Here is a 22967-nt window from a genome sequence, read left to right on the forward strand (position 1 = left end):
CGGTGTTCCAAAAATAAACAAATCAGCCAGGAGATGTATGTTTGTGACATTTATGATATCTGAGTTATATTTGATAACATCTGTGTTTGGAGATGGTTGGAGGGTTTGGATTAGATTAGCCTATGGGATTTCCAATACAAAAACTAACTTGGTGATCCAGGGGGACAGTGGCCTCTAGCAGCAGGGATGTCAGACCTGGTGCTACAAATTCCAAAAGCCACACCTGGATTTGTCTCATGACACACTAGTACCTTGGTATAGGCCTACAGTATATTCACTGCTGTGAATGTATGCTGATTGAATGCTTAGATGAGACGTATTCAAGCAATCATATTCACTAAAATAATTGCTGCCCTTTGCTTATCCTTAATATGTGTTGTTTTGGATAAAGCATTACGCTCAAAGCGTAACGCTAATGCTTTGACCATTTATAAAGAGAATGTATACAGAGAAGGTACATTCATAGCATTTACATGGAAAACAGAAAATCTGTTCCATTGACTTGACAAAATGTTTTGCCAAAGTGATGAAAGGCAATCATACCTCACTTGTATTTATGACTTGAAGCTAATGAGACTGCACAAGGGAAGAGTTCAGAGGAGCCGTCCGCAATCTCGTTACCTCGCCCAGTATTTCTGTTAAGAAGCTTTATTGGATTTTAGAGATGTACCAATAGAGTTTGAAGACAGAATGGGGGGATAATTTGCTTGAATTGAATTTGGAACAAATGGTTCTATTGTTCCTGGGGGGGTTTATGGCCTACCACCAGCTTGTTTGGATTATAAAATGTGAACCCCAAGGAGGACGCCCTGCTTCTTCCAATTGGTTTACGGCAGGCAGTGGTGGAGAGTAACTAAGTACAATTACTCATCAAATAAACTCTCAGGTACAACTTGCCTATTTGCATTTTTGAGCGGTGGTAAACCGCTCCTAAGAGTGGCTGTGCGTATGTCTGTAGCCACATTTCCTCAGCGTTTTGCCATAGCAATGTGTTTTCCTCAGCGTTTTGCCATAGCAATATGTGTGTGTGCGTAGCCATATTACATCACATTACATCACCAATTATCTGTAGCCACCTTTCCTCAGCGTTTTGCCATAGCAATGTGTTTTCCTCAGCGTTTTGCCATAGCAATATGTGTGTGTTTGTGTAGCCATATTACATCACCAATTATCTGTAGCCACTTTTCCTCAGCGTTTTGCCATAGCAATGTGTTTTCCTCAGCGTTTTGCCATAGCAATATGTGTGTGTGTGTGTGTGTGTGTGTGTGTGTGTGTGTGTGTGTGTGTGTGTGTGTAGCCATATTACATCACCAATTACATCCTAGACCTATATCCTAGTCTTTTTCCTCAGCGTTTTGCCATAGCAATGTGTGTGTGTAGCCTGTATTACATCACCAATTACCAATTGAAGACGTTATGCAAGCACGACCACCGCTCACTTCACATTGGGTGTGATTTTTTTATTTATTATTCAGAGGCAATTTCTAGAGAAAACTAGACCAGGTCAACCTGGTTGTGCCAGACCCCCTGTCTGTCATCATCATTTATGACATCATGCCTTTTGTAGGCATGTCATCATCATGTCATCATCATATATACCCTTTATATAGAAAAGGGACAGACCGACATTTGCTTATGTAGGCCTACCCATTTCATGGGTCTGGCAAAGAGTACTTTGTAAAAATAATGTTTCCACCACTAACAGCAGGTACGTACCGCTGGTATACAGACCTGCATTCATTCCTATAAGCCCCATTTACAACACAACTCGTATTTTCTGTTGAGTTTTATCATCGAAGGATAAAACTAATGGGTGGAAATAGCATATCTAAAAACTCAATATGTCGTGATACCACTCTTTGTGAGCCTAGATAGGCTATTTTCACTGTCTGCCAATGTCAATGACATATATATATTTCTAAAACGGCTAGTTCCATTCCTTGATTCTGATTGGCTGGTTGCTGTGGTATATGAGACTATTATACAGAAATAGATAGATAGAAACTTGAATCAGTTTATATCAAACCCAGGTGCGTTATTTCTTTCCACAGTGTTCTACAGTGCACCAATTATCTGCACGTGTGTTGTTTCTGCAGCCTGGCCAGGAACTACTTTCTTGTAGCTGGGGACTACTTTCTTGCAGAGCAGACCTTATTGTGTATTATTAGTGAAATAGAACAGTTTTAATTGGTACATGTCTATGATTTTTCATGTTGCCATATTGTAACCGTTTTAGAAAAGCAATAAGCCACGCAAGGCATGTGGTTACCTGTATTTTACACCGGCTGAGAGGGTTGGACGCCTCTCAGCCGGTGTAAAATACCAGATAACCACTCGCCTCTTGTGGCTTATTGCTTCAATATTCACTGCACGATTTGTGCAGTGAATATTGAAGCAATAAGCCACAAGAGGCGAGTGGTCAAATAGACCTATTCATAGAAACAGTTTCTGAGCTATACTGTAGATGCAGGACAAACCAAAACGAGACATTTTAGCCCTATTTGTAAAATTCCTTTAATTTCTTGTAAATACATTTAAATAAAACACTTATAAAGTGCAAAATTGATTGCAATGATATACATTAGAGAAAAGAGGGGAAAAGGTATGAAAATAGCATGAGCATCATCAGAATTGGGTGGAGGATGCTGCTGGGCTCAGGAGAGATATTGTCCAAAACAACCTCACGTACAGGACACCACACCTCTGAGGAGCACTAGAGCTCAACACTTGCACTTATACAGTACGAACCACTGAGTTATGAGGAATGCATGAATACACACAGAGCTCGCACAATATGAAAACACAAATATAAATGTTTACGCGAGTGTGCTGTCTATTTCAGATGGGCTCTGAGAGTGAAATACGTTAAGGAAAACCATGATATTGTGTGCGTGCGTGCGTGCGTGCGTGCGTGCGTGTGTGCGTGCGTACACTAGGACCTTGCCCGGGGGTGTGCACAGTGTATGAGGGATAGAATGTAGGAGTCTCAGAAGAAGTAATGCTGGAGAACCCTGACGTATAAGTGATGTCAGTCATCTCCAAATTTGGGGCATTGTTTCAGCATGCGGATGTTACCATGGATGTTACCATGGATGTTACCATGGATGTTACCATGGCGGAGACGCATGCGCAGTACAGGCAGCGGTATCAGTGATGTCAGAAATGTGGACACTGTTTCTGTCCCTGTGTGTGTGTGTGTGCGTGTGTGCGTGTGTATGCATATATATAGTACTGTATATATATATATATATATATATATATATATATATATATATATATATGCCTGTGATAGCATATGACGTACATGTACCGGTATGTATGTATGTCATATGCTGGATTTGTAAAAAAAAAAAAAAAAAAAAACAGAAAATGTTACAGTATGGTCAGTAACACAAACAATATTAAAAGTGTTAAACAAATGACCATTTACACTCTGAGACCGATTACAGTGTATATACTGAACTGGATACAACAAACTTAAGCCATAGTTTTATCAAATATCATAGTCTTCCACATGAAACACAGTCTTCTACTATTGTCAGAGAATTTCTGAAACGTACATTGATTTGTCTTTGGCGTTTGCCCCCACAGTATCAGTACACACTAGAATCACTGGTAAATTTGCATTGAATTAAGTTATTTCTTTTTTTACATCAAATTTTACAGATTTTCACTAATCTGTTTCTTGACACATTGACTGAATAGCCTGCCATCATTAATAACTGTTTTATTACACATTTATGTTACATGATTAAAGCTCTCTAAAATCCCATTGGTCATTTTAGTTTTTCAGTTTAATTCAAATGAAATTTCAATTATTATCAATGAAACTATTACTGAATAATGCAGCAAACAGGAAAGTCACCTAGTATGATGTCTTTTTGTTGCCAACATAAAGGATTCCAGTGCTCTATCGTTTCAGTAAAAAATATTTGTAATCTCAGAACCCATTAATAGTTTTTTCTTCTTCTTTTCTTTTGTGACAGAAATAAAAAATAAAACAAATATTTGCTCAGTACTTTATAGTAAAAATAAGATCTTCATACAGTAAGTTCCCAGCAGAGTGGCTCATTTAAAGACAACTTCAGTTGAAGATTTTGAAATGTTGCTATTTAATCATGTTACATAAATATGCAAGTAGCCTAGCCTACATTATAAATATTCATTGCCAATGAATTTGTGAGGACAGATGCCACAGCCTGTTATGAATGTTCAATATAAAACCCTTTCGTCCTTTGTTCTATCCCAAACTCAATCCAAAATAATCAAATAAGACACTAAAATGATATGAAACAGTTTTGTATAATGCTGTGTTTTTATGCTTTTAAAACAAATACGAATCCAGGAGAACCACTGGTCATATACTGTACACCACAGCATAAAATACCACACCAAAATGTCAATGACCATTGGAACCCAATTTCACAATAACTCTTAACAACTCAAGTTCAACCCCTGCGTCGCTATTCTGGGCGTGTCATAATACAGCTGGCGATCGATATCTGCGGAAATAGTAAAAAGCCGCTTGTAAATCATCTATTTTCATCCAATATAATTGGTATAGAGGTAGACAAGGAGGGTGCCATGTACAGACCCCTGGGGACCCTGGTCAAGAAAGTATAGACCTTTTTCCAGAGCGCTGCGGTGTCGGCGCACGGCTGCACACACACATAGGTGCCGCTTCCCCCCCCCCCCCTTCTTTTAAAGATTTGTTTTTGGGCCTTTATGCCTTTATTGAGAGGACAGTAGACTGACAAGAAATGGCGAGTGACACACACCAAAGTTTGTCGGGATCGGGATTCAAACCCACGACACGCTGTCAAGCATCAGAGCCTATGTGGCCAGCGGACGCCCCATAGGTGCCACCTGACATCGGCGTCACAGTTATGGTTGCTGCTGTGAGAAATCGGTCTATAGAGCAGGGGTCTCCAACGGGGGGTCCGGGACCCCTATGGGCTAATTAGAGTGGGCCGCCAAATATTTGTGTGATAAGAATTGACATTAACCACTTGAACCCTAGCATCCCTATTCCGAGGAGAACTTAAGCCAAAAAGAGCAGATCTACAAGCTTTTAGATGGGCTATTTTCGGCAAGGAGGTTTGGTGTAGAGTGAAAAAAAAAAGAGTTCAGGTTTACTGTTATTTAAGAAGTTAAATGTCTGAAATGTTTTGGGTCTTTTTTGAGTCTTATGTACAACAACCTTGACTGTTCCCATTGGGTTTTCTACTGTGTTCACTAAGGCAGGAGCCACTCTCATGAAGGCCACTCACAAGTTTCATTATTCCTGTTCCATTTGAAATTATCAAGGTTCTGATCATCATCATCATCATCATCATCATCATCATCATCATCATCAAAATGTGTCCCTACAAAACACTGAAAGTATCTTAACGACTTGAACCCTATTCTGGGTATGTCATAATGGGCGAACTAACTGAAATAAGTGATCTACAAGCTCACAATGAGATGCACTATATATATATATATATACCGGTATATATATATATATATATATATATATATATATATATATATACTGTATATAGTATAGACCCCTGGGGGACCACGGTCAATTAAGTATCTAGCGTTTAAGTGGTTCATGAAAATAAAAATAAAAGTATAGACCTTGAAGGACTGCCTATTAATAGTGTTTGGATTTTCCATCCCAAAGCAGTAATGAGAGGATCATTGTATAGTATAGCACCACTCAGAGTACCTTATTGCATTTCCCTTCATAGAGAGTCAAAATATAATAATTGAGATATATGGACTGACAGAAAACGAAGCTGGCACACACAAAGCAGCATCAAAAGAAGTTTTGCAGTGAAAAAAAAAAAAAAAAAAAACAGGTTATGACTGGGGCACATAATAAATAAAGAATAGCTCAATAAGGGATATAAAAGAAATCTACTTCAGTAAACTGCCCAAAGCTAAGATGAGACTAAAAAGGTCCTTTGTCCATCAGTCTACTTTAAGGCTTAATCAGGAGTTTGGCCATAGGTAGGCTTGGCGGTGGACACTGCCCTTGACTATATTATCCTTATTTATGTAAACCTGTCTTGTTTCTGTTACCTTTGTCAAATGTTTGTATATATGTTATGTGTCGCATACATGGCTGCTGTGTTGCAAGACAAATTTCAGTGTGAACTGACAATAAAGTACTATATCATATCATATAATATATCAACCTTTACTTTTAAGAGGTTTTCCTCTTTTAATGTTTTTTACTACTATACTATAATGTATATTCCTAAAATATAGCATACACACAGCAAAGTATATAGTATAGTATAGTGTTTATCTTGTCTTTGGGCAGGGCAATTCAAATATTCAATAGTCACTGATGCCAGTCTAAACACAATGAAATCAAAACACAAGACACACAATGTTAACGCGATAGTAATATGTATGAGGGGCCCTTTAGGCCAAAAATAGTGAGACACTTTTACACACACTAATGATATGCATTACACTAATGCATATCAATTGCTGGAGGGATATGATCAATTATTAATTACATGTAAATAAGGGAGTAAAACAGTGATGACTGATACTTTGCTATAACATCATTCAATCCACTTGTATTTCACAGGCAGCCAATACAGTCTGTTTTAGAAATAGAGCTGTCAGTTCACCATCAAAGCTGCAACATTTTACAGTCCTCATCTTAACTCTTTTACTGCCACAGAATTGAACAAAAAGCTCCATCCACTGCCAGCTAAATTGAGAATTGTCGCTCATCTTTGAAGGCCTACTGGAGAAATTTGGTTTCGACTATAAAGACAACAATTATATGGCAACGTAGAATAGAATGTCTACTTTGCAACAGAAAAAGATTTCGAGCTTTTATCTTGTTCTGTTCATTAGCTAGAAGCTGCAGAATGTGGCCTAAAAACAGCTCTTTGAGAACATAAAGCTGAGAAAAATGCATTTTTGTGAAGAATACATTTTCAGGCAGAAATCTCTCTTTAGCCTTTTATTGTTGGCTTCAGTAACATCACACCTATGATCAGTGGTTGTTTACAAACAAATTCAAAAAAATAAAAACAAGAAAAAGTGTCTTTTTACACACTTTTAGTGTGTAAGAGAAGTAAGAGCAGTAGTAAGAGCAGTGCAGAACATTGACACAGTGACATGAGCTTCAGCCTGAATCCTGCTTCAGCTTTCAGGGTTCTCTTTATCTCACTGTGACACTACATGTCTACAGAGTGTATATGTGTGTGTGCGTGCGTGCGTGCGTGCGTGCGTGCGTGCGTGTGTGTCATTCAGCCTGCACAGGGCCTGGGGCTCCATTCTGTTTCACTCCAGCCAGGCTCCTCCGGAAGGGCTCCACCGGGTCTGCTGAACTCGTACACGAGCCCATGGTCGATCTGTAAATTATACAAATACATAATTACTATAAAATACATGAAAAATAGTACACCTTCAAGCTCACAACGCGTCACAGCAGAATGCGTGACGCCCTCTCTCTCACACACACACACACACACACACACACACACACACACACACATCCTTGTGTGACTCGTACACGAGCCCATGGTCGATCTGTAAATTATACAAATACATAATTACTATAAAATACATGAAAAATAGTACACCTTCAAGCTCACAACGCGTCACAGCAGAATGCGTGGAGGTTGGGGGCCTACTATTTTCATCAAAAGGCCGTTTTAGAAATGTCAACCCCTGCCTCTCTAACATTCTATGCACTTCCTGCTTACCACACAAATATATATATATATATATATATATATATATATATAGTAATTATGTAAAAACAGCATTCATGGTCTGGAGAGGGCACTTTTTACAGATGGATAAAAGGGCAGGGGCTCAAGCCCCCTTTGATGTCTATGTGAGCATGTGCATGGTGCTAAGTCTGATTTACAGAAAAAAGTTTGTTTTTTCTTTACCTATCCTTGTCCTTGGACGACCACGATGTGGAAATGAAGAAGTAGGCTCATCATCATCGTCGACTCATCATCTAAAATCATAGCCAGGAAAATATCAAATAGTTTATATCTAAACAAATCAATTTACAATTTTGACATTTAGCAAATGACTTACAATAAGTTCATATATAACATAAAATGCAGTTATAGTAAATAGTTACCATGCATTTACTGTCACAGTGAAATTCCCTTTATACCCTGTATACCTATATAAAATGTCACAATGCAACATAGCTCTGTTTACACAAAGCTGTACTCCCTCCAACTATGTTCCCCATTTTCAACAGTTTTTATTTGTAACACTTGCTTTGGCAATGTAAACGTATGTTTTCTCATGCCAATAAAGCTCCTTTGAATTGAACTGAAAAGCTACATCATCAGCTACTGATGATGATGATGATGATGACGATAAAAAGAAACCTCTCCCTCTCTCTCACACACACACGCATCGTACGCACGCACACACAAACTAAGCCAATAAATCCTAAATTCCCATCAAATAATCTTAGTAGGCTGTGCAGTGCACGTACACTACACGCGGTACGTGCACGCGCGTGATAGGAACTCCACGTGTGTCCTGAGTAGCGACAAAAACAAACAAAGCACGTGGATCCTAACTGCTTGGATCAAGTTACTGATCCGGTCCGGATACGGAAACATTTCTTGCATGTATGTGTACGTGTAAATAGCCGGATGCAGTAGGCGGGCTCTAGACCGGATCCCAATGTCGGAGTGGCAACACGTCGCAATGGAAAACCGTTACCCACTGACCATCCCCCCATCCCAGGCTTCCAGTTCCACACGGATGCTCTGTTATCACACAGTATACAACTATATACAGTATACAACTATACAATACATACATGCACTGGATTGGAAGTCTTACTTTGGACAGTAGAATCGTGGCCTCTGTTCTCCGAGGGGTCTCTACGCGGAAGCCATTCTTCATTGGCCAAATCGCCCAGTTTGTCCGTCTTTTCGCGGCGGTACATGGGTCTCTGCTGCTGCGGCGATGTGAGCCCCCGGGCGGGGGGATCCATCCTACACGGGGGTCGAGCTCCGTCGGGATCGGTTTCCACAATATCACGAGGCTCTTGATCCATTTTTGGACCCCGGTTCTTCGCGACTGGCACCATCTTAGTCTGGGATCGCTTCCAATTTCGGGCTTTTGATCCGGTCGGGAGCGGATGACGTCCTACGTTCTTCAATCTTTTTATCTTCAATAACAATGGCTACAGTGATCTTTTTCTCTTCTTCATCATCATTATCATCATCATCATCGTCATCATCACGACCACCACCACCATGGGCGCTGGTCCTGGGTCACCAACACGGGTAGGTTGTGTAATCCTAATTCTAACAAAGTTTATTTCTATCGGTCAGGGGGGGTTGGGTCGCACTTCGGCGGAATGATACCAGCAAGTTGAGGCTGAGTTGGCCTAATACATCTCAATATTCTAGTACTGCTAAATACTACTACCTACTACAATTACTATACTACTAATACTATAAAACAACTGATTTCCGACAAAATGATCGCTTTTACCAACGTTTCTCTCTCTCTTTCTCTACTAACAGCCCGATGCATAAAACAATATAGTCCCTCAATGCTGCTAGCAGCTAGCAGTGGCGTCAGTTCAGAACAAGCTAAGGTATGGCAACATGACTGGTGTCTGGTGAAGACACCAGTCATGTTGCCATACCTTAGCAACAGGCACGATGAAAAGTACATTTTTATTATTTCCCCCTGTCAAGGTATGGCAGCTGCATACCCCTGCCATACCCAATTGACGCCCCTGGCAGCTAGTCGCTCTGGGCAGGCGGAGCCAGGACAGTCTGTTTACTTTTTTTTTTATGAAAGGTTTCCGGCTGTCCTCAAAATGACACAGACGACCAATTATGCATTCAAAAGTTGCGCAAGGACGACTTTTATCATAATCCATAAAAAACATCAAACGAACGAACGGGCGTATTGGCACAGACGTCCCTGGAGGATTGGGGCGAACAGGAACGTTCAAAGCAGTATAAGAGTTAACATAATAGTAGCAGTGTGCTAATAACAATCTAGATGAGTGTGAGGGTTGATGGGAGGCCAAGTAATCATCCCTCAGCTAATGAAAAACATAAATCTTTATCTGATGCCTGTTATAAGTACTCTGCCTGGAAATGGTTGCTGTGCAACATGCAGGAATGTGACAATTCCCCAATTTTGTGCGGGAAACACATCCTATAAATTATAAAAATGTCACTTGATAACCATTGGCAAGCGACACTGGAGTAGGAACAGGCATAAATTAGGCCCGAAAGTGGTGAGTGAGCACAACGGGTGATTTGAGGAGGAATGAATGAGGGTTTTCTGGTGAAGAGAAATTGGCATGCGAGTGCTGAAGGCTTGTGTATGAATACGTGGCTGATTTATAAATCTAAAGTTGTCTGAGTGACAACTGCAATCAGTCAAAGCCAGATACGTAAATAGTTTGATCAGCTTAGTTTACCTGACATACTGTGCGTAGCGAGCTACCCCTCCAGACAGACTGTGCGTAGCGAGCTACCCCTCCAGAGGAAGGCACTGTGAATGGTTTTGGATGTTCTCAATAGATGTCCTCAGATGTGTCGTCGACTGGTTTTGACTGATGTGCCGCTGATGTGATGACGTCCCAGTGTCTTAGAAATGACCCACGAGGCCATCTTCTCGACTGAGACGGTTTGTGGACCGCAGTGCAAAGCACATTCCCTTCCCTTTGTCTTGGTATTACTGTTGTTAGCAAAATAGTCCGCGCCGCGTCACCCTGCAGGTGTACAGCATAAGAAGGTAAATAAATAATGTCATGTTGTCATACCTGAAGTCAGAAAGGCAGAAATCTCTGTTAGGGACAGGCCTGCAGGCAAGTTCTGTTCTCCTGACCATGTTAGGGTAATTACATTGTGTAAGAGGTCACGTGGTGTTACTGTACCTTTAAGGAGAGTTTCTTTTTGTATATTATCTAAAGCTTGATTTATAGGTTTTGGCGTACTGTGTGCCGCACCTGAAATAGCCGCTCAACAAGCTCACGGCTATCCTTGGAGCATGACACCAGTGCGCAACCAAGTACAAATCGAGCTTTAGACTGTGCTTTCAGAGTCCTTCTTAAGTGCCTCCTACGGAGTGCTAAAGGTAGAGATAGGCCACCCAATAGACGATGTTGAACAAAAGGAAGGAGGTGGGGAAAAAGACGCGGGAATAGGTGTCCAGTTCAAGTAGATCTACGTGAAGGCGGCCTCGTCGCCACGCACCGTCTTTGCATTCCTCGTAGCAGCAGAAGAAGCTCTGGCAGTCTTTGCCTTCCAGGCACTCGTAGACACAAGCGTCCTCAAACTCCTGCCAGTACAGCGAGTTGTTCAGCGTGACGACCGTGTGTGGGGAACCCACCTCCAGTACGGAGTAGTTCTGCCGTGTCAGAGAGAGAGAGAGAGAGAGAGAGAGAGAGAGAGAGAGAGAGAGAGAGAGAGAGAGAGAGAGAGAGAGAGATTATTTGTCAAATAACTACGACATCTAAAGTCATGTTGTTGTACATTTTGAGTATTATTATTGCAACTTGTTCAATGACATTTATTTTCCTTAAAATATTCATATAAATTAAATTTCAAAAGAGGATTCAAAGTACAGTATGTGAGTTCAATATAAACACATTATAGTCATTATTAACAATCAAACACCTACTGTACAAGGTGTATAGATGACAAATTTCAACTTGCAAGTTGCAACTATGGCTTATACAGAATTTGTGTTGACTGACTGACTGACTGACTGACTGACTGACTGACTGACTGACTGACTGAGAGATTAAGGTCGGCCAGTTGGCCTAACAACAAACTATTCAATCACAAGATTCAGGAAATAATCTCATTGGTCGGCTGGAGTCCAACTCTGTTTTATCAGTTCCAAAGATATGTTGGCAAACAAGCTCATTTGGTCAATTGGTTTTAAACATGCAGTGATGAGCATCATGGGTGAGCATCATGGATGAGCATCATCCTATGGTCGTAAACACTCTTTTTAACTGAAATGTTAAAGACAAGTACAGCACTGTTTGCTTAAAAACTAGACCAGGTCACCTGGTTCTGCCAGACCCGCAATGAAAATCAGAATGCAAGGAGGGGGGGGGGGGGGGGGGGTGGATCAATCAGTCCCCCCCCTGTAGTCTGAAGGACTCTTTTAAATTCATTAGTGACAGGCTTGTTTACCAGATCTGAATCATGCAACTTAAGGAAGTATTCCTTAGTGGATGTGAAAGCCATTAGAGCCTGCACAGGGCTATTGACGAAACAAAGGTTGCGCTCATCAGGAGAGCCTGTATTGTTAACAAATTTAAGGGGAACTCTGACAGAGTTGGGGCGGAACATTTTCAACACTTAATAGCAAGAGCTTGTAGATCGGCTGTTTTCACTAGTATGGCACTGAACTAACACATGAACACACAGGATTGTATAGGCTGAGCAGCTGGAAATGTTTCTGAGCTTGTAGATGGGCTGAGGAATTTATAGTGTCAGCAGCTCGTCAGCCAACTCAACTCAGCTGGTCCTGTACAGGTGACGGCACTCAAGGCAATCAGCCGAGCAAGGGAAGGGAGGGGCAGATGAGCAGTCAGAGGCAAACACAGGCACACTGAGGAAGAGAGGGACCGACCGACCGACCGACAGACCGACAGACCGACAAAGCCTTTTGTAGGCCGACCCCCTGGGTCTGGCAAAAATGTCACCCCTAAGGCCAGTCAGGTATTATGATTATACTAGGAGGAAGATTCTTTCCAAAAAGGTGTACAGAAAGTGTTAAAATTAGGTTTTTATGTGGCCACACCAACCAGGTCATTATGTATGACTGGTTGTCAGGTGGGTGGTGAACCAGATGAAGTTAGCCACACCCACAGTATTGGTGTATGGTAAAATTTTATGATGTCATTAACTCAGTGGTTTTTCAGTTGGGCCTTTTGACTAAGAGCCTTTCAGCTTTCAGGAACACAGGGAAGACATATTTGCATATTATAACCACACCTGTGGGTCTATTAGAGTGATGTTAACACATACAAGACAGAAAAAGTACATAACTATGGCACCACCTCTTTAAGTGATCTGCAGCACAACAGAAGTTCCAGAGGGTTGGTTGGTTGGTTACTTTAAAATCATTTATACTGTACATGCAGTCATTTATCGTTATTTATACTAGCAGACACAGTATACGATTGTACAGTATCATCATAATATCTGCTTTTGAGACATGTGGCCTAAATCCGTGTTTCTCAAACTTTCTTTACTAGTGCAGCACACTCACATACTGTATAATATGGATTGTTGGATCTTTCCAGCCTTTTTTGGGCTGGACCACAACAGACAGACAGACAGACAGACAGACAGACAGACAGACAGACAGACAGACAGACAGACAGACAGACAGACACTGTCTGTCTGTCTGTCTGTCTGTCTGTCTGTCTGTCTGTCTGTCTGTCTGTCTGTCTTACTGATAGATTAACATCAACAGTCAATTGTCACATCCAGCATTTGGAACGTAATCTCATCTCAGCCGGTTGACCTACAGTTACAACGAACTAGCAAATCACCAAATAACCAACCTCTGGTGCGACTGTATATGCGTGGCCACGGTCGAGTACATATCTCAGACTGCTGCCAGCTTGGATGATCTGTTAAACTGGCATGAGCAAACCTCTGCGGGCATAACACGATAAACCGAACATCACTGTCACTGATGAAGTTACGCATATTGTTGCCACTTGGTTTTAACTGCTGCATGTCGCTATAAAGAAAAGCTTTCAGTCTACTCTAATATCATGGAGGATACTCTGTAATTATGGGTAGTTTTTGGGATATATCTAGTAAATGATGGCTGTGCCTCCTACCTAGTGCATCAGCTTGGTCTCGATAATCACAAATTATTAGCCTATCCAGGCTATTATTATGTAATATTATTAAAGCCATGTTTCAGCGCATAGAATATGAAAAGACCTGCACTGCCGCCTCCTGTTGTTGACGAGCTCAAAAGAGCCTTGGAGGCAAGATCGAAATAATAATACCAACTAATCTCATCAGAGGAAATTATAAAAGGGCAGCATTTCATAATCTCCAACCGGTAACAGACCAAGAGTAGTATCATTTTAGAGGAGTTTGTACAACGTGACTTAAATTAGATGCATCAAAAGTCTTACATTTTGCATCTTGATTAACACAGTCTTCAGTCAGGATGGAACACTCTTGCTAACCATTTATTGCAACAAATGGACACAGTTATACTTTTCACTTTCCAACCTTTGAGCCACGCAAGACTCTGAACTGGCAAGGGTGTAAAATGGGGTGGGGGAGCTTTGCCAGCAGCAGCACGTGTGGCAGCATTTGTCACAGAAATAAAGCATAGGAGGGGAGGGAGCCTTACATGATTACATACTTACATTTAGTTACATTTGAACTACCTACAGTATCTCTGCCTTCTGGTAGTAGCTAAGATCTGATGATGCCAACCTCTTGGAATTCCCCCACAAAACAAACAAATGTACCTGGGGCGACGGGGCTTTTTCAGTTGCAGCCCCCACCCTCTGGAACCCACTCCCACCTCACATCAAAAGCAGTGTTCAAAGCCTCCCTTAATTAAAACCCACCCATCCTAACTCAAATCAAATCTCCCCTTCTGCTTTTTGAACCGCTCCAATAAGTTACTTTGCGTGTATGTCCATGTGGGGAAAATACAAATTTTGATTTCTCCATTAAATACAATGTAGAAAATTGCAGAATGGAAAATTCTGCAATTTTCCCTTTTCTGATTGGACAATATAATGGAGGATTAAACGCATTTATACGTTTATTAAGTGGCTAAAATAGAAAAGACGGATTGACCAGTGAGCGGCTAAAACTTCAAGATTGCGACATTTGACGGCCCTAATCTGCTTGATTCATGGACAACGTTACTTACCGCAGGGGTTCCTAAACTTTTTTGTCTGAGGGCACCCCATGAATATTGTTTTAATCCGAGGCACCCCTACATTATAATTTTCACTCCCAGCACCTTATATTTATAGCATATCGTCGTTGTCGGGTGGAAACCTTGTATGTCCAAAACGCATCGCGAGGCGTTGTGTGCTTGTAGATCGGCTGTTTTCACTAGTTTTGTGCGACAGTCTTGTATGATGAAGCAGGGCTTTGCTTTACCAAAAGACGTACACATTTGAAACTTGGAGATACAAGGTTTCTGCCCGACAGTGACGATATTTTAGTGATTATGTTGCGAGGAAAACGTTGAGATAATAGCCATTTTGGTTAGAACTGACTGAAAATAACATTGTACTTCAAGTTTAAAATTCCAAATATTATCAAATTATCTCGCGGCACCCCTGGACTGCCGTCACGGCACCCCAGGGTGCCCCGTCGTCACCCACTTTGAAAACCCCTGACTTACCGATCTCTTGGACTTGCTGCAGCCGGGTCTCTGAGCGCTGTTTGAGTAGTAATTCAAGGTGGCGTACTCCATCAGAGCGGCGAAGACGAAGAGGAAGCAGACGGTGACAAAGAGATCCATGGCGGTGACATAGGACACCCTGGGTAACGACGTCCTGGCCAGCGTGCTCAGGGTGGTCATGGTCAACACCGTGGTGATACCTGAGGGACAGAGCATAAGACACCATCGCATCTTAGCAGTCATTCTTCACTTATAATGGGAGTCAATGGATAATATTAGGGTCGAGCAGGGGTCTTCAACGTTTTTAGGCCAAGGACCCCTTGGTTGAGGGATAGATGAAGCAGGGACCCCCACAACCTGTTCAGAGTCAGAGATTCCATATAGTTTCATTGTTTGACAGCACAATCATCAGTGTATTTTGGATTCATGTCAATTTGTGTTTTCAGATATTTAACCACTTGAACCGTCAATACTTAATAAACTTGACCTTTCACTCTGTACTTAGTCTGCTCTTTTTCCCCTCTACACCAAAGCTCTTTGACAAAAATAGCCGATCTACAAGCTGCTGCGAGGCGTTGTGAGCTTGTAGATCTGCTATTTTTGGCTTAAGTTCTTAGAATATGGACACTAAGGTTCAAATGGTTAATATAAAAAGGAGAAAACAATTCTATCACACAAAGGATTTGGAGGACCCCCTGTAGTAACTCTGGGGACACCCTAGGGGTCCCGGACCCCCTGTTGAAGACCTCTGGGGTAGAGCCTATGCGGTTATATTTTTCTACGTTTTTCTTTTTTTTTTGTTATTACTTTTGATTCGTCTATTTTCAATAGAGAGGTTTGATATGTAATATTTTGGTAGAAAGGCACAACATGAGTCACACGCCTTGACGAGAATACCCTACAGTATTATGCAATATGTCTGTTACATGTTATTGTAACCAGACACTAAAGTGCAGGGGTAAACATCTGTGGAGAATGTGTGAAGAGTGCAAACTGATATTCTTTTATATTAGTTAACGTGTTCGTTTCCAGATTTAACTGATTTTATGGATGTGCGATAAATTATTCATAAGTATGAGGAAAATAGAAAATGGGAAACTCGAGGAGTATCACTCTGGGCACTTGTACTCTAGTTCAGAAACTAGATCTTTTAACATGGAATAATAATTAAGATTCAGGCAAACAGCCCTGAGGCACTCAAAGCTCAAAGACACTCAAATAGTGTTTTAAGTCAACCCACATGCAACAGCTTCATGTTTTCTATCCATTACCTGCATGTGACACTGGCACTGTAATGGAAGTTTTTGATGTTACTATAAGTTAAACAAACAGGAAGATGCAGGACTGCATTGTCAGGAATCAGACTTCATACTTTATTGTAGATCTCATCACAGCAGAGAGAGACTTGGCGTCTCCCTCTCAGAGCTTCCCCCATCAGCCCCCAAACATCCATGTCCCACACACATTTATACATAGGCAGGAGATGTACAGAAAGGTAACAACAGATGGTCACTCCTTACATGGTCTCTATTCTATAGTTACACACACACACACACACACACACACACACACACACACACACACACACACACACACACACACACACACACACACACACACACACACACACACACACACACACACACACACACACACACACACACACACACACACACACAGTTGGCATATTGTAATAGATTTGTGTGAGTCGTCTGTTTGTAAGGGGTTTGTAAGGGAGGAACAGGTGATGATGTCAACCCTACATTTAATAGATTAATACCACAATGATTGTTATATGGATTTTTCCACCACAGCACAAAGCCGTTTGGGGCCAAAGTTAGCCAGCTAAGCACCTCTGGTGACAATTTGAAGATGTGACATTTAACCCTATACTTTGTCATGCTATCATGTGGCTCACCAGAAATAACTGACAGACTGTCAACAAAATGTAACATAAAACACTAGGAATGGCCGAATAATCATCTTTAGTCAGGTTCACAGAGACAAAACAAAAAGTAATTGCCGGCAAATGAAACCTTTAAAGGTTCTTCCTGTGTCTGTCTGCTCTTTCCTCTTTCCTACCTCCATGTGTCCTTCTCCCCTTTCTCTCCCTCGTGAACAGGCACGTGCACACATAGACATCAAAGGGGGCTTGAGCACCTGCCCTTTTATCGCGAGCTTTATTGTGAGCTTGGAGGTCTGCTATTTTCAATATAGTCACGAAAAGGCCCTTTTAGATATTTCAGCCCCTGCCCCTCCAACATTCTCTGCACGTCCCTGCTCATGAACATCACAGGAGGAAAATACAACATGTGACCGCTGTCTCTGTTTCTAGGTTTCTATGGCAACAGCCGGGCAACATCTATTTCGGGGTTGACACCTCACACGTTTTCTTTTGCCCCTTCACTAGTCTACGGTGGACGTGGTTACATTTTCCTTTTAGCCGCTTGAACCCTATAACGTCCCTATTCTGGGGGAATAAAATAGCAGATCTACAAGCTCAAAACACAATACGTCACAACAGTGTCGCAATGCGTTATGAGCTTGAAGATCTGCTATTTCGGACTTTGGTCAACTACATTGAGTACGGTGTATAGGGTTTCAGTGGTTAGCCATAGGCTTGTGTTTGGCTGCTTTCCTACACAGCACTTTTTAATGTTGAATTATCACTGAAATCTGGGACCATCTGATGGCCATCTCTTGGCCCCCAAGTTGTGGAATAAACTCCCTGTCGCACTTAGAACAACGGACTCACTCGCTAGCTTTCGCCGAGGACTGAAGACTCACCTTTTCAGACTCCACCTAAACCCTTAGCACTACTGGAAAAATCAATGACCATACATGAAGCTAGTTAGCATTTGTTTTTAGGTTTTTAGAAACCTTTTTTTTTACGGATTATATAGTTTTTTTCTTTCTAGATATATATTCATTCACATTTGTTATATTGCTGTTGATGTACTGACACTTAATCTTGTTTATTATTGTGATGTTCATTTGCTTATTGTAAGTCGCTTTGGATTAAAAGCGTCTGCTAAATGCCTAAACTGTAAACTGTAAACTGTTGAAGACGACATTAGTCATTACCGATTAGGAACACGACTGACATTTCTTTGGCAAATACGCCTTTTAATGCACTTACCCGGAGTCAGACAAGAATCAATACAATATTTTCACCTCTGTGCATTCGATACAAACATAGTGCTCCTGCTAATTGGCTTCAGCGCCAAGACTGACATGGATTGACGCCTCCAGCCTGCTCTGTGAACTTGTTTTTGTCTCGAACACAACCTTTAAATGTTGATGTCACTGAGCAACTGATGAAGTTACACCACTGGTCTGCCGGTTGACTTGACAACAAACTAACCAATCACAAATGATTCACCCCTCCAGGCTATGGGATGTTGCCCCTCCAGCCAATGGGATGTAGTCACAGCTCACAGAGCTCACTGGTACGCACAGACTGGGATGTTTTCTACGGTGACCTGGATGAAAGGGTTTCTCATGGACTATCAAGTTCTACATCACCATACCTACGAAATGTCCAAACTCTAAAGCCTGGATCACCTCCCCAGCCCATTTTCACCCCCTCGGCTTCAACCCCCCGACACGTTCCCAACGAGCTTTCAGCTTCACCCATGTGATGTGTTGGGACGCTTACAGCGTCTTCTGTCAGACACGAACGGAGAGTCTTAATGCGCATGCGCCGACACGTGTTTACTGGAATATTTTCAAGTCACGGGGAATCGAACCCGGGTCTCAGTTTCAGCAGTCATCAAGCTCTACCGACTGAGCTAAGGAGTCGGCTGGGAAATTCCCTTTTTTTTGTGCTTTTATCTTTGACAACGTGGATAATAACGGAACGTAGTCCCTTCTTTGAGCCGCATTCGGACGCGGAAGCAGTCCCCTGGTCCATAACGGCACATAATTCGGTAACGCCGCTGAGTCGGCTCATGCGCCGTTCGCACCGATCGCCGCGGCGACTCGGTCGCTACCGCTCCCTCGGCAGCGGCTCCCGGGGCTCATCGGCGCCTGAGACGGCGCGGCTCCGTCGTTTATAGTGGCGTGAACGGTACCGTTGGGTGGCTGGTAAAGCCTTCATAGTGATATCGAATCTCGCTTCGGGAACGACTTTTTTTTTCTTTCTTCTTAGACCACTGGCCATACCCAATGCGTCCAACACTTGAAACAGTAGGCATACCCAAAGTGTCCCCTCGTCCGACGCAGTACAGCACGTCAGTTGTCTGACGCTTTGGAGGTGAGAATATGTTGACCTCCCACATAAAGCACAGACTCAGAAAAAAAGGGGAAAAAAGAAGAAAAAACACAAGGCATTCCACCTCCGGGACTGGGCTGCCCTTAAAATGATCAATGGACAAATAAAGAACGACATTATGAAGGCTAAACTCAAATATAAGGACAGAATGGAGCACGAGGTCAGAAAATGAACATAAAATGAAAGCCCCATAACTGTCATCATATTTTTCACTACTGGTGTTTCTTTTGCCTCTCTCTCTCTCTCTCTCTCTCTCTCTCTCTCTCTCTCTCTCTCTCTCTCTCTCTCTCTCTCTCTCTCTCTCTCTCTCTCTCTCTCTCTCTCTCTCTCCCAACAAGGTCAAGGCAGATGGTCCACCACCCTGAGGTATTGTTTCTTGCAGTTAAGGGGGCATTTTTCTTTGCCAACATCATCGCCAAAATGCTTGCTCAGGCTGGGGTGACTAACAGGTCTCTGCTCTATTATGTAAAGTGTCTTGAGGCAACGTGTTTTGATTCACAATAATACAGTTTTATTTCATTTAATATACTGTAAATAACCGGTTGTGAGACAACACAAATGCATCTCAAAACAACAGACGTCACCACCTTTGCAAACACTTTGAACACTTTACTACAAATGGTTTGATTCCCATTACTAGCTGTTGAGAGCCCTTCCACATGACCGTAGACAGGATGTTGTGAGAAATCACCCTGTATAGCCTAAAGCTAGTGTTAGCGGATCATAATTTGCCCATTCTGCCATGAAAAGAGGCTGTTCTGTGCCACAAAACATACATCAGAGATAAAGAGCTTTAAAGTCTGGGTGATGCATTGGATTAAATGGAGAAAATCGGCGGCGCGATGCTCTCAGTGTCTAATGGAAACAACGCGCGGTCATCGGCCTACATCTACGTGTAGGCCCGACGTTACAGTAAGACTTTATATTGTTACTGTAAATACTGTACAACGCGTCAAACACGTCGATGGGCCTCCAGCGACATCAAAGAGATTGATGCGTTGACACCTCGTGGGCGTTTGATGAGTTAAGGGCTCCTGGTGCAAGCCTGGCAAGGCCACAGGGCCAGATGGCATTCCAGCTAAAGGGCTGTCCATACTGTCTCCGACCACTGAACTTTTCGTCGGAGAGTTCCGACTTTCTGACGTGCAGCTTTCCGAACTCTAATTCGGGTTAATGCTTTTCAGAAGTTGTGAGTGACGTCATTTTGTCGTTGAACCGGATCTTTCAGACGAAAAGTTTGGTGGTCGGAGAGAGTATGGACAGGCCTTTGGGTGCTCAAGCTCTGTGTCATGGAGCTCTCTCCCATCCTCTTCTGGGAATCCTACAGGATAGCACCAATCACCCTCTGTAAAACATCCACCATCATGACAGTCCCCCTCCAGAGAATCGCCCTTCAGAACCCAAGCACTATAACCACAATAATCATAATCATGAAATTCCTGGAAGAATTGATCATGAACAGGGGACGTGCTGGGCCCCTGATTCAGCCCGGGAAAAAGAATTGTAGAGGCCCTCATTGTGCGCTATAGAGAGAGATCTCTCTCTATAGCGCTGCTGCTACTCAAAGATTTGCCATTTCAGATCATGACAAGTGACAAGCCAGTGGGCCAATTACATGAATATATTTTGTCGTTGTCGGGTGGAAACCTATATGTCCAAAACCGTTTGTTTTGTATTTATCATTTAAAAAATGATTTAAACTAGTCTACAAGCACACAACGCCTCGCGGTGCGAGGCGTTGTGTGCTTGTAGATCTGCTGTTTTCACTACTTTTGTGCAACGGCCTTGAATGATGAAGCAGGGCTTTGCTTTGCGAGAAAAAATGTACAAATTTGAAACTTGGAGATACAAGGTTTCTGCCCGACAGTGACGATTTACTTTGTTGGACCGCCCAGCCCCCAAAATGGAATGAAGGCCGACATTTTATTTGTATTTTTTTCCTAATGGCCCGGCCTGGTCCGTCCGGGAATGAACCGGCCATTCGGGAGTTACTATTCTGTTGACTTCAGCTCCACCGTCAGCACCGCCAGGACCACCAGATGATCAAGAAACTTCTCCACCTCAACATTCCTCCACTCCTCATCCACTGGATTCACTACTCCCTCAGCGATAGAACACAGGCTATTAGAATAGAGACAACGTCCTCTTAAACAGTCATTACCAACACTGGAGCCCCTCAGGGCTGTGTCCTGTATCTTCCTTTACAGTTACACCCTCTACAGTCTACACCATACTGTACATGGGCAACTGGCGGCCCGGGGGCCACATGCGGCCCCCGCCACCTTCACTTAATGCAGCCCACAGGGTAATACCGGAATACTAATATATTATTGATTTCAGCTGTTACAATTCCAAACATGACCTGCTTTAATTACATCAGTCTATCTTAGTAGCTTAATGACTAGTATAGTGGTATTAAAATGTATTTTTTTGTATGTCGAATGTATTTGTATTTAAGTTCATAAAGTTAACATGCGTGTATAACTAAATGCGTTGGAAATGTAATCAAAATGTTAGATTTCAGGATTCCAATTTAAAAATAACAAAAAAATTATTCAGAATTCCAATTCTCGATCCAATTCTCGATCTACAAGCTCAAAACGCATCGCAGCGCGATGCGTTTTGAGCTTGTAGATCTGCTATTTTTGCTTCTTTTGTATAAGATACTAGAATGACAAAGTAGAACGTAGCAATATGAATTGTGGCCCTCTGGAGTGAAGGTGGAAATATAGTGGCCCTCGCCATCATCAAAGTTGCCCACCCCTGGTCTACACAAATGATTGTATCAGCCCTTCACCCATCACCACATACTTCAAATATTCCACTGTCATTTTCAGACTACTCAATGACAAACTCACAGGGGCGTCAATTGGGTATGGTAGGGGTATGCAGCTGCCATACCCTGGGTCCAGGGGGGAAAATGAAAGTTACTTTTAAATATAAATCCATGAATGTTTCTTTGTCTATCTGTGCTGGTTATTGTGTTGTTAAATTACAGTAAAAAAAACTACAAATGCAAAATTTTACAAAATGGTCACTTTAACAAGGTATTGTGGCACGTTTAGCTGCACTTGAACAACCAGGCTGCCATATCCAGCCCCAGAAACCGTAAAAACGGGGGGGAAATAGAATGTACTTCTTAAAATAAATGTATCATGCCTGTTGCTAAGGTATGGCAACATGACTGGTTAGGTCGCGCGCGTGCAAGACACCAGTCATGTTGCCATACCTTAGCCTTTTCTAAACCGACGCCACTGCAAACTCAGTTTCCCACTTATGGCACACTGACAATTACCTACAG

At 42.2% G+C, this 22967-nt stretch overlaps 1 protein-coding gene across 1 annotated transcript in view; it reads right to left on the reverse strand.

Moving 5' to 3' along the window:
• Positions 1-11103: 11103 nt before the first annotated feature.
• The window catches only part of gabrg3 (gamma-aminobutyric acid type A receptor subunit gamma3), a gene marked incomplete at both ends in the record, with an annotated part of 192654 nt that continues 180790 nt past the window's right edge, over positions 11104-22967 (reverse strand). Inside the window, 2 exons of the mRNA XM_080735407.1 lie at positions 11104-11379; positions 15394-15593. Coding sequence (XP_080591533.1) covers positions 11104-11379; positions 15394-15593 — 476 coding nt within the window. The remainder of the gene's footprint in view (positions 11380-15393; positions 15594-22967) is intronic.

This window comes from Nannobrachium achirus (genome assembly GCF_963921795.1).
Source record: "Nannobrachium achirus genome assembly, chromosome: 1".
NCBI classification, from domain to species: domain Eukaryota; kingdom Metazoa; phylum Chordata; class Actinopteri; order Myctophiformes; family Myctophidae; genus Nannobrachium; species Nannobrachium achirus.